The sequence below is a fragment of the Castor canadensis genome, chromosome 4 (genome assembly GCF_047511655.1).
Source record: "Castor canadensis chromosome 4, mCasCan1.hap1v2, whole genome shotgun sequence".
Taxonomy (NCBI): Eukaryota; Metazoa; Chordata; class Mammalia; order Rodentia; family Castoridae; genus Castor; species Castor canadensis.
In genome coordinates this window covers 155,426,809-155,439,434 of record NC_133389.1, presented here as the reverse complement: position 1 = coordinate 155,439,434, position 12,626 = coordinate 155,426,809, and the positions used below count along the sequence as shown (strand labels likewise).

Genomic DNA, 12,626 nt, shown 5'->3' with positions numbered 1-12,626 from the left:
GAAAAATGACAGCATTTTCCTTGGAAAATCTTTCAAAGCCTGCCCACTTGCTTAACTATTGCTTCCTTCAATTTTAGGGATCCCATTTCATTATGGTGTGGGTTTATTGGTACCTCTTAGGTCATCAGAAGTCCCTTAATATTGGAAGGGCTTTGATAAGGTTGTGCTGCTCAGCACACTTCTTCAGAGTCATATCCTTGGGGTGAGAAGATTCCTAGGACCACCCAAAAGCCCCTTCCTACAGCCTCATGTTCTCCTAGCCTTTTTTACTTTGTCCCCAACTATTTCTATCTTTTAATAATTTAATTACTGTAGCTGAGAAAGGACCCTCTGTCTTTTTCTTTTATTTGCAGACATTCTAGAAATGATACATCAAAACAGAGAAAAAGCAAAGAGCTGAAAACGGGTTTTTGAAGTGGCTAGCTTGCAAGTCGCAGTGAACTGGTGTCAACTCATGATTCAGGTCATCAACTGTATCTGGCTGCCTGGCAACCATCCTGCAGCTGGATTTTCATGTGAGCTCATAAGAATGCACAGGAAATGACAAAGTGCAGATGGGACTAGAGTTCCTCAGAGCCATCCCTCTTCCCCCGCAAAAGGTGTGCTGAGGTTTGCCTCTGATTCTGATTTGGCTGCATAGTAAGGGTCATCTTCTAACAAGGCTGTGGCTTACCCATCAGAGAAAAGAAAGGTGGTAAATAGACAATGATTATGTCCCCATTGAAAGTCCCTCACCAGACCACAAAGGCAGGAACATAAATTGGTAAGCAGAGCACAGTCACAACTACCCACAGTTTCTCCATCACCATATATGATCTTTCGACAATATACTGGTTTCCAATATTAACTCAGGGGTAAAAGTGCTGGGGCTGGGGAAAGAAATGAAGCCTTAATGCTGCTCTGAAAGTGTTTCTGATGATAGACACAAAGTTGAGGCACAGTGGGGAGAATCTTCCTTCTTGCCGGAGGAAGGTTGACTCATAATTTGTGGATTACATGCTGAGAATCAGAGTTACAGACCCACCACCTCAGAGTTGTGCTCTACTTTGGAAGGCAGACTCCACTTTAGGTAAAAGACCATATTTCCCTTTCCTGACAATGCTCCTTCCCCTGATATTATCAAGATGTAGAAATAAGTGGTAGAAGTCATTTTGGGACATTGGCCCTTTAAACACTTTCCTTAGACATCTGCACAAATTCATCATTTGAATTTGTGCTTTTAATGTTAAGGATGTTAGAAAGGAGAGGAGATGACTTACAATGCTTTCCTCATCCTCTAATGAGCAATGTTTGAGTGACTTGCTGTGGGGGCCAGTAGTTTCTCAGAAAACTCTCTGGCTAAAGATACTCAATGCCCAAAGGCAGATAGATTGTGCTGGTTTGGAATCTGGCTCTGTCACAGCCTTGAAGGGAGATATGCTAATGAGGCTGTGCTTTGCCAGTTACAAAAAAAGGAAGGGAAGGTGATAAATCAATTGGAGTTGAATCTGTACCCAAAGCACCTTCCCAGACAATAGCAATCTAATGAATGCCACATGGACGGATGAAAGGCTAGATGGAGAAATGGATGGATGGAGACAGGTGGATGGATGAATGCATTTTGGACCTATGTTTAGATACTCTTGAAGACACTGATGACCATTTGTACCCCACAGAACTGTTATTCTCAGAAAGTGCTAGAGATGCTGCCCACTTATGTGGTTGCTCTATGAGAAGGTAGAAAAATGTGCCCACTTTGGGCAGATGTCACCAGAAGTAAGCGTCCAGGTTGATAAGTAGTTGGATTTTAGCCTCGACTGCCCGCTTAACCCTAACAGGATAGTTGGGCCATTGATTTATAATAAGGAGCCTAGACCAGGTACCCCAACCTGGGAGAAAGAACACTGGTGAGGCTGTGCCCAAAGCTAGCCTAACTTTCTGATTCTAACTTTTACTGCTTACTCACATACCTTTTTTTTTTTTCCAGCTGGAAAATGCTTTCAATTTCTGAGTTATTTTTCATTAATTTCTACTGCCAATTCTCCACAAAGTTTTCTCATTGTTTGAAGTAATGAGAAACACATTTAAATAGTCAATAACTCTAAGTATATTTGCAAGGTTAAGCAGGCGCCCATCTGTAAGAGTTCTGAGTTCCATAGAGAAAAGCAATGTGAATGCAAAGAATTTGAATTTTGAGAAACAATAAGTTCTGAGAAGCCACACATGGGAAAAGTAAGAAAAGAAATTGTAAAAAAAAAAAGAGAGAGAGAAGAAGAAAAGAAATTGTAAAAAAAAAAAGAGAGAGAGAAGAAGAAAAGAAATTACACATTAGGTAGTACTCTTTCCATTCCAATTTGTAAGCAGGGTTACTGGTTTAATAAGTAAACAGGAAATGTGGTTATAAGAAAGAAAATATAAGCCATTTTCTGTGCTTAGCCATTGGTCTATAAGCTTCACTGGAACCATCTTGTTTATTTCTCATGACCTTCCAAGGGGAGAAATGGGGATTTTAGAGGATAAGTTTCATTTGGAGGAAAACTGAGGACAAGAGCAGAGCTGCGCATGGTAAAACCCAAAGGATAACCCAGGACTGCACACTGCTACAAAGCAACTGAGTTAGGCCTAGAACCAGGTGGGCTGAATCGCAGCCTGTACTTTAAATCAGGAGTCAGTCTTATGCAGTGTAATGAGCCAAATCTGTCCCACTGTCTGTTATTATAAATAAAGTTTTATTGGAACATAGCCATCCTCATTTGTTTACATACCGCCTGTGGTTGCTTTTGTGCTATAGTGGCAGAGCTGAACGCTTGGAACACAGACTGCATATCCTCCTAAGCTGGAAATAATTTACTATCTGCCTTTCAAAGAACAAGTTTGCAGACTCTGCTCTAACCTAGAAGGACAGGAACAGGAAGCAGCCCTTTTCCTTTCTGCCTCTTACTCTGTCTGAACCTGTCTGAGGATAGGTGTGACTCACTCAAGCCAGGTTCTTATGGAATCCCTGAAAAGAGAAAGCATCTCCTACAGCTATGTTCACCAAATGTCATCCGGACCTGGAGGAGCCAGCTTCTCAGGTTGTGAAAGACACCAAGGGTGAGTCCTCTCTCTCTCTGTAGAAAAGGTTCTTTGCGTATAAAAACTGTTTTAGGCCTTGCCTGTCTATGGAGTCCTTTCTGTACCTGTTGAAAATGAAGTGCTGAGGAAGGGACACTTCAGATAAAAAGGTTGATTTAACTTGTGAGATTAAACAAACAACAGAAAAAGGTTAACTTCCTCTGGAAAAGTTTATAGAAGATAGTAGAAGAATGTGGTCATGTTCCCGATTTGTTTGGAAAAAGGATGTTAAAAAGTACAAAGCATCCCTGAGAAATGACTCTTGCAATTTGTCTTATGAGCAGTGTATAAAGGGAAGGTCGTTGGAGGTTTCCATGAGCTGCAGAAACTGTGCAGAGCATCTGCCTGTCCCTTGCCCTGTTCCATAAAAATGCCTCTTGGCTAAAGTCTTGGGACTTTCCCATCTTTTTGGTGGCACTTATACTACACCTCTTCAAACCAAAGCTTGTCCTCTATGTTCTTAGAGAAAGATGAAGTTGGTGAAAAACACTTTCTTCTGCCCTTAGACAAACTGACCGTGGCAGCTGTTTAGATGAATGGCAGATAAACTTGTGAGGAGAGGATGGATGTGTCTGGCCTCTGTGACAAGAGAGGCTGCATGTACAAGTGAACTTTACAGACGGTGCCTCAGTGTCCCCTGGGCAGGGATGGCAGCCAAATAGTTATGCAGCTCACACATCTATCCCCATCCTTCCCTGCTCAGCAACACCTCGCCTTGCACTGGCAGCTGGAGGTGGGGGTGGGAGCTAAGAGTAGGATTCTGACACCACAGCTGCCTATCTGGAGCTCTGGCAGGGGTTAGGAGCACTTCTCTGCCTTTCATCAGAGGATTACGTGCAAGAACACCATTTAACCCTTGCTGCATCTCAGAAGTGCTTCTAGTAGACAGCGCTGGGGAAAAAGGGAAGCCAAGGAGAAAGGCAAGCTGAGGTCAGGCCCAGGTCTTGTGCCTGGGAATAGGGGCTGCTGCACTGGAGGGCAAAGCCTCTGGGAGGCAGGCAGCTGGGGGGGAGGTGAGGGTGGGGATGGAAAAGAGATGGGAGTATAAAATGGCAGATTGTCTAGTAGGCACCAAATAAACAGAACTCAAAGCTTGAGGCATAGCTAGACACCAGCTAGCTCTTGGCATTATCCCTGAAGGGGTCTCTCTTAAGACTGCTCCCCTCTGTGCCCATGAGACAGCCTTTGATGCTCATTTTCTCCTGGTTGTATGCGGACGAAAATTGCGAAGGACAGAAGAAAGGCTTCCAGTGGAACCCAAACGATGGGGCTCAGAGATAGTCTGAGACACAAACCCATATTCACGGTCAGCAACAGGAGATACGGATGTTCCTTTTAGTGTCCAGTAGTATAAGACAGCAGTTTGGAGTCCTCCACTCCGAGGACCCCCATCCACAAGCCCTGTGGGTCTCTCATAGGTAGCGCATCAGACCCAGTTTTTGCAACTGCTGCATTCAAAGTCCACAGCCTCCAACATAAACAAAGCTCTCGTCTCCACCGTGAGTCGCTAAAGATAACCACCTGGTCAACAGCTACATAATACTCTGATTATGGGCTTTATATCCTTTTTCTGGCTTCTTTATTATTCTTTTTTCTTTTATTGAAAAAAAGAACATATCAGGTAAGAGGAAATAATCCATCACCTTAATTACACCACTTTTCAGTCCCTTTCCCTTTATATACAGTTTTTCATTTGTTAAAGCTCAAATCCTAGAAAAAGATACACAACACCACCATGTTTATAGCCACTGCTTATAAAAAAAAAAAAAAGGAAAAATGCACACCCAGGCTACATTGTTTAAAATGTGACTCATAACAACAACAAAATGATCTTTTTAAGAATCTTGTGACAATACAGTTTATTCATCCTCTCCTCCTTTTCGTGCACATTTCTCTTTTTCTCCATGGCTTCTCTTCAGCACTAACTCATACACCAGTAGACAATCTTAGCATGTATGCAGAGAACACAAAGTAATTAGAATAAAAAAGACAGTGTTGCATGGCAAGAAATCAGTAAGAAGTAGAAAAAGAAAGATACTTCAAAATATGAACGATCAAGAATACCTAATAAACCCAGGCCCAAAGGCTACTTTTATTGCATTTCCCTAAAGATTTACCAAGCACACATTGAGCTCTCTTAATGAATGAGATTATTTCTGTCTCCCACGGCTAATTTACAATGGAAAGAAAAACAATGAGAATTCAAAAACCAAACTAGCAATGTAAATATCTATTGTCAATGGTGTTTTAGCATCCACTTTCCATATTTTGCCTGCCCAAACCTGATTTCTCTTTTCTTGAGAGAAAAGATTGATCTTACGCTCTGACCTAGAAAGGGCTCCTCCTGTCCTGCCCAGGGGAGGAGCAGAATGTGAGTCACTAGGTTAGAGGGAACACAGGGTCCTCGTTCTTCTCCCAAATGGAAAAGTGTGCTTGAGTAAACAAAGAAGCATGCTGAGGTCAACAGCCCTCAGTTCCCTCAAAAAGACCCCTTGGCCCTAGGTTCATCTGGTTTTCAACCCTCAGCTCTATATAAAATGAGTTCAATTTTGATTCTGCTCTTGACTCTCTGCTCCCCAAAACTTGGTTTCCTCCGTCCAAAGATGCTTGCCATCAGCTATGGGACTTGCACCATGCAACTTTACCCTGTTCTGCACAACCCTCAAAACAGCTTATTGGGAGGGCACTAGAAATTCTTACCTTCAAGCCACTAAGCCCTGGGTTTATTTTGACTAAATGCACACTGCCCCTCAGATGAGAGTTTATTTATATATTTTTCGCACATAAGCATGACTGCACTGTGCAGCCCCATGGAATACAGGCTTCAAGGAAAGCACATGCAGCTGGTTTGTTTATTCTCTTACGGAAGCAAAGCCCTCAGCCATCACACTTGTCAGTCATGACCTGACATGGTGAGTGCACACAACAGCATCTGTGGTGGTGACAGGCACCTATTGAACCAGCCTTGCTGGGAGCTTGGAGTCTCAACAACCCAGAGAATCAGGTAAAACAACATAAGCAGGTTTCAATTCCCCAGCATAAGCATTACCTTGGGTCCTGAAGGTTATAGTTGAATTCAACTATAATCCAAGTTGTTCAGTTTGGATTTCAGCTTTCTTTCCAATATCTCAGATTTGTGTTCACATAACTCTCACACTCAGAAAACACCAATAGATGTACATGAATACTTTTAATACTTTAAAATGTGGAATGGGGAGTGGCATGGAGTTGGGAGAGGTGAGGAAGGATAAGAAACAAGTAAAATATATTCTACATAGATGTCATTGCTTCTATTCAGTCACTCTTTACCTCATCCATTGTCTTAGAGCTGTGGGTGAGGAGTGGTAACTTAGGTGACATGATTTGGAATCAGGGAGCATGTCTAGGTGGCAAACCAGGAATTCATCTTCTTCTAGCTAGAAGATGGACAGATTAATGAGAGTGAAGGTAAGGAGTCCAGACATGGAATAGAAAATGGCGGCTCTTATCTCTGAAATGCTGTCACCTATAGGGTTAAGCCCAGCCAGCACAAATAAGGTATGGCAGCCCTCAAGTTTCTGGCACCAAATAGATCCTGAAAGCTCCCTGCTATTGGGTGAAGGTCTAGTGAGCTTGTGCACTCAGGCCAACTGAAAGAAGCATTTAGAGGGGCTCTTAAGTATTTACAGAAATCTGGGTGGAAACTTCACTAGCGTCAACCAGCTGGATACAAAGAGGACAAAACATGAAAGCCACTCACTGCTTTGGAAATGTACAAACGTAACCATCACGTGGCTAGAGGCTCCTTTCCCATGACATCAGCCTCCCAAATTCTTCTTTCTATGCTCAGCTCTCTATTTTCTATCCTAAGGAGAAAATGTCCTACTCTGTTTTTCAATCCTGAATTAAAGTGCTCCTAACTCCAGTCACCAAATCACCAAATGCACCTCTTTATTCCTTTCACCAAATGCCAGCTTCTGAATTCAGCAGCTCTTCTTTCTACGACTATTGCACCTTGTGTCTTTTCCTAACATTCTTCCTTCACAATGCCGCACTTCACTGAGGGTTAATTGGGACCGCTGCCTTGGTCCCCTGGAGCTGGGAAGAAACCATCTTCAGCAACATAAATCATTGCTACCTCATTTCACTTTTCATTTACTACAGATTTTTTTTTTTTTGGTTCAGTCTTCCCACAGTCTCTCCTTTCTCACCACTCCTGAATTTTCAGCCTCATTGCTCCCCATTGGCCAATGCAAGGCTGAAGGGTTTATCTGTAACCTATTTGTCTCTATTATAGGTTTCTAAACTTTAATTAAACAACAGACAGTGAGGATCTCAATTGGTGTAGCTACAGGTGTTGTTGGTGCCATCTAGTGGTGGGAAGGTGAGGCACCTATTTTCTTGTGAGCTTTGTCACATTTAGGTTTATTGCCCACCAGATTCACATCACATGGGAGAAAGAAAAGGCATGCAAAAAACTTTATTTTTACCTTTAAAATTCTCACCTGCAAAAGCTGAAATGGGTTCTGGAAAAAAAAAAACAGAAAAAAAATGAGTTAGATAAAGGAAAGAAAGAACTTCCGTGGCGTTGGCTGGTAGCACTCTATGGACAATGTCTGTATCTGCCACATGTCCCGGACTGTGTTAATGTACTGTCATCATGAGGCTAGGGTTGGGAGAAGAGTTCTCAAAGTTGAGTTGGAACAAAAAGTCCTTCATAGAGTAATGGGTCCCCAAAGCATTGTGATCAGTCATTCACCCCTGATAACTTTCTCAGAGTGGGCTTTACTTTTAGATGCCAGGGCCTGAGAGTTGCCCGGGGGACTGGCATGTCCCAGTTGCTTCTGGGACACATACCAGGAACTGTGGGCTAAGAAAAGTGCTTGGTGACTTATTACAGCCACTCTGCCAACTGAAAACAGGTCCTGTTCCCTCTCAGGATTTTTATCTTGCTTTTGGGAACATGGGTGGGAGATGGCCAGGGCACCCTTGGGAAGACCCTTATGGCAGCCTGAGGCCCTGAGTAAAATGGGTGCATCTCAGTAGAGCTGGCTGCTCAGCACTTCTGACCATGGTGACAGTTATAGTTGTCCTTTCCATTCTGGTCACTTGGTATACGCAATGTTTAATCCTACAATCTAGGGTCTTGGACATTATAGGTATTAGTTTTAAAGCAAGATGTAACATCTTACTTCATATGCCATAATGTGCCCTGCCTGCCATTCATTCATGTAAAGAACTGCTTGGGTAATTGTGCTATCTCTCTTACGTAGCATGTGTACTGTTTTTGCTCACTGCTGAAGGCTTCCATTAAATCCTCAAACCTTTCCAGCATGTAATTCTGACTGGCAGATGCTCTTGCCCTCTGGCATTTTCTTCGCTAAAAACTGGAGTTTGATGATGGGGTCTTGGCCCCTTGAATCTTCATAAAATTAGTGTATGCCTATTTCTGATTGGGAACATGGATATAAGCATTCACCTCACCTCAACAAAAGCCGAAGGTACAAGTACACGCATACTTCAGCTCCTATGCAGACCAGTGCTTTCCTACCCACTGGGAACACTGTTTGGAGAGAGCCTGTTGCTTCCTTTGTGTGTCCTAGCCCCTGGTGTCTTATTTGAAAGAGCTTGAAGAGACACATAGTCACATACCCATGCAGTTCTCCAGTGGGACATCAGTGCTTATCCGAATGTCATCGATGGCGATCTCTCCAGAATGTCCTTTCCCTATCACTCCTTCAAACACAATCTAAAAGCCAGAAGAACAAGAGTTATGGTTAACTGATCTTCCTGGTCCAAACAGCACAAAAATTTCCAATCTTCTGTTAAATGCAGCTTAACTCTGTGTGTGTGTGTGTATGTGGTATTGCACCTGTTACACATCTGTGGACCACATGGCTACAGCTCTTGAGATCTTAATTTAAAAAAAGTTGGTTCAAATCAAATGAATATTTGAGAGCCTAAGAAAATACAGCAAGGTGATAGATACTGTTGTCCAGTATCTAGAATGTATTGATCAAAAGAACCACAATCAAGGCATGTTTAAATTGGGGGAATGGAGGTGGGGCGTGGGGGAGCAAATTTCCCTAGTTAATGACATACCTTTCCCATAAATCTTTCAAATGCCCACCTCAGGTATTTGAAAACTCATAGGACCTGAGCAGGTGAGGATAATGTGAGAAATACTGCACACAGGTTTTGGATTGCTGTGCCAGTGACCTTTCCTTATGGCTCCTTATTGCACATTGCCTTAGGGCACCACTATTACAACTAGGAAGGAAATAATTTGGTCTTCCACTTATAGTATATGAGCACCTACTATGTTCTAGGCACAAGGAGAGTAACCAAACCTATTAAGTCAAGACCTCTGCTCAGAGTAACTAACCATCTAGTGAGTGAGACCAAAGTGCAAACAGGTTCTTATAAAACATGCATTAAGGTTAATAAGTGGGAACCCAGATGGGCCGGGAGGGTCTCGGGACACTTCATAACCTCAAGAGAGAGAGAGAGAGGCTGCAGGGTGTGCACAGAAGTCCCTCTGCTCTGTGGTCTTCAATCATTCCTCATTCTCACCCTCCCCAGGTTCTCTCTGCAAATGAGTACATGTCCTCTGGCACACTGAGCGAGCAGTTGGCTGCCTCACCAGCCATCTGTTGCTGCTCCTTGTCTGGGGAGGGGCAGGTTAATGCTTTGGCTGGTTCTCAGTCACCTCGTCCACAGTGTGTCTACTCCTACCCAAGACGCAGCTACAGCTGCGCCTGCCCATCTGTGCCTCAGTCTCTTGCTCTTTGGGACAGAGATAATAGAACTCAATTCCTGGAGCTGTTGAGAGACAAGCCACTTGCTTAGGACTCTCTCATTCTGCTGGCCACAGAGCACAAGCCGCATCTGTGCCCCTTCCTGGGTCCCTGCTCCCTGAGACAGGTCTAGGAGGGTATTCCGTTTTCCTCCTCCACTCTGAGGGACTCCACAGGTCCCTTCCCATGTGTGTGCAGGTTTTGTTTTTGTTTATTTCCTGGCTTCTGTGTCTCTTTGTCAGCCTACCTGATAGCAATCTAAAATAAAATGGAGAAGAAACATTTGTTGGAGAAGATTTCAGCAATATAAAAGGCAATAGGAGGAACAAAGAACCAAGTCTGGGTGTAGAGATAGGCACATTCTGAATAACAAATAAGAGTGTCATTTAGTTGCCATGGCAATGCGAGGAGCACAATGAAAACAGCAGAGCTTAACCACATCCCCTAATGATGAATGGGCACGGCCCTTTGAAGTATTTTTTGAAATATTAAAATACAGATCCTCACCCACTTCCCTTCACCACCCCACCTGATACTCCATGTCGTAGCTGGGCAGGACGATACGCCCATGCTTCCACTCTCCGCCCTGGTCCTCTCGGATGACCCACAGGAGCTTGCTCTCCTGGCTGGCTTCTCGCACCACCTGCAGTGCAACCCCGCGGCCGCCCGTGGCTTGGTACTGGAACTCCATGCACACTGGGCTCCGGGGCAGGTGCACGGGTGGGCTGATGAGCCGCCCATACTGGCCCTCTCGCCGGCCATCACTCTGCAGCCGCAAGAAGTTCTTATCATCTAGGGGAGACAAACCGAAACAGAGGTTCTTGGTAAATTCTTGGGAAAGACATCAGTGCATAGCTGTGGCCCCTCCAGCAGAAAGTTGGGACTGAAATTTGGATGTCTATTTATTCACATCCTTGTTCTCCATACTTGTGTCCCTGAAGGCTTCTTCTGAGCTCTGATTAAACGTTTGTGTCCTCTTAAAGTCCTTTCTTCAATTGCTAAGTCACATTGGTCCCTCATTCTATTGCTTGGTATCACCTGCTTTGTATCTCCTGCAAATCTAACAGCTGGTATTATCAGCTTTAAGCCCTGGCTGGTTATGTACAGGTTTCTCCTTTCTCCCTAGATTCGAAGAGGCCAGACCCATGTCTAATTCACCATTGGCTTACCCCAAGGGCCAATGAAGTCTAATGAGCTGAATTACAAGGGAATGGTTTGCAGGGGTGAGGTGGCTGCTGGATTGGAGGGTGACTCTGGCCAGGTGTTTTATGCTTTGAGCCTTTGTTGTCTTGGCTGGGCAGCGTCCAAATGGAAGACATTTAAAACTTTCTGTCTCTGCCAGAGCTGCTAGATGATGCCTGGGCTCCAGTGACTGCGACTTGGACACCGTGTCAACATCAAGCAGAACAGGGGGTGGTGGCTGAGTAGGATCTCATATTCCACTTCCTTCTTTATGCATCCAGGGAGGTCTGGGCATGGCCTTTCTTAGGCAGTCAGGGACACACAGCTCCAATGAGAAAGACATGGCCATTATCATTAACAAAGGTTCAATGTTTAGCAGAGAACATATGCGTTCTCGGAAATTAAAGGCTCACCAGTCCAAACGCCTCAAGAACGGCCTTTTAGCGAACTGATTTCAAATTCATCAAAAACTTAGGTGGAAGACCAAGTTCTCATTATGGTTGGCCGTGCTCATGCCTCCCAGACACAGATGCAGAGGCAATACCTGAGACTCCAGCTTGTGCAGCAGCTCTCTGGCCACTGGTGCAGACAGCAAGGTACATTTGAGGAGGAAATCTCACTGCCTGCTTTTGGCCCTCAAACGTGGGGGCATGTTTCACTGAACACTTAGCAAAAGGCAGGGACGTGTTTTCACTACATATCCAGCACAGTATGTGACCTTGTCAGATACCTTAGGGTCATGTTAACATGAGTCTGAGTTTTACGCACAGTGTTTTCTTACTCAACAGGATCTGTGAAGATCCTGGGCTTGTTGGGGAAGGACAGGTGAGTACCCTGCAGCCCTGAGTCAATACCATTCTCCCTGGATCATTGGTTTGCCATTGTTCCTGCTGCTGTCATCTTTCTAAGTCTGTAACAGACCTCCCATCAGTGGCCCAGAAACAATTCCTCCTTCCTCAACTATCTAGCCACTTCACCCATTTCTCTGGCTCCCCTCACCCCCTTCCTATAGTCACACTCTCTGGGATTATTGCTTGAAGCTACCCTCTCCTGAAATCAAATTAGACCACTTTAGGATGAATATGGAGGATTCTAGTTTTTGCCTCCTCTACTGTCCAGAGCCATGTCTGTCTACACACTTCCCTTCCCAACATCTGACATCTTGGAGGCCCAAATCAGCCCAGATAATGAAGAGGTAGCTGTCTTCAGAAGAGAATTTTAATTATGGGGAGGTCTACTGTAGGAGGAGACACTGATACCCAAACCAGACACTTAATGATCTTCTAAACCTATGCTTCTCCTATCAGATCTTAGTGCTACCACTATTAATGATAATAATTACAACTTATATTTGCATAATGCTTTGCAGGTTACAAAGCACGTTGGTATGAACTATTTCATTCCATCCTTACTATATACTTATGAGCTAAAACTTAGTAATCTGGCTTTACACAGGAGGAAGAAACAAAGGCTCAGAAAGGTTAGTGTGACTTGTCCAAGGTAGAGGCTGCTTAAATGGTAGAGTTTAGACTTGACTGAGGGATTCTGCACCTATCTGTAGTAAACTTTACTTCA

The 12,626-nt window shown here is 44.0% G+C and overlaps 1 protein-coding gene across 4 annotated transcripts in view; it reads right to left on the bottom strand.

The window, feature by feature from the left end:
• Positions 1-12,626, bottom strand: part of Nrp2 (neuropilin 2) — a 115,644-nt gene that overhangs the window by 23,814 nt on the left and 79,204 nt on the right. For 3 of the 4 annotated variants that reach the window (XM_074071534.1, XM_020159519.2, XM_074071535.1), the window contains exons 13-15: positions 10,399-10,661; positions 8,725-8,821; positions 7,578-7,598 (exon numbers count right to left, since the gene is read on the bottom strand). In XM_074071534.1, the coding sequence (XP_073927635.1) occupies positions 7,578-7,598; positions 8,725-8,821; positions 10,399-10,661 (381 nt within the window). Of the gene's footprint in view, positions 1-4,852; positions 6,510-7,577; positions 7,599-8,724; positions 8,822-10,398; positions 10,662-12,626 lie in introns of those variants that run through there. The other variant, XM_074071536.1, reaches the window with a different exon arrangement.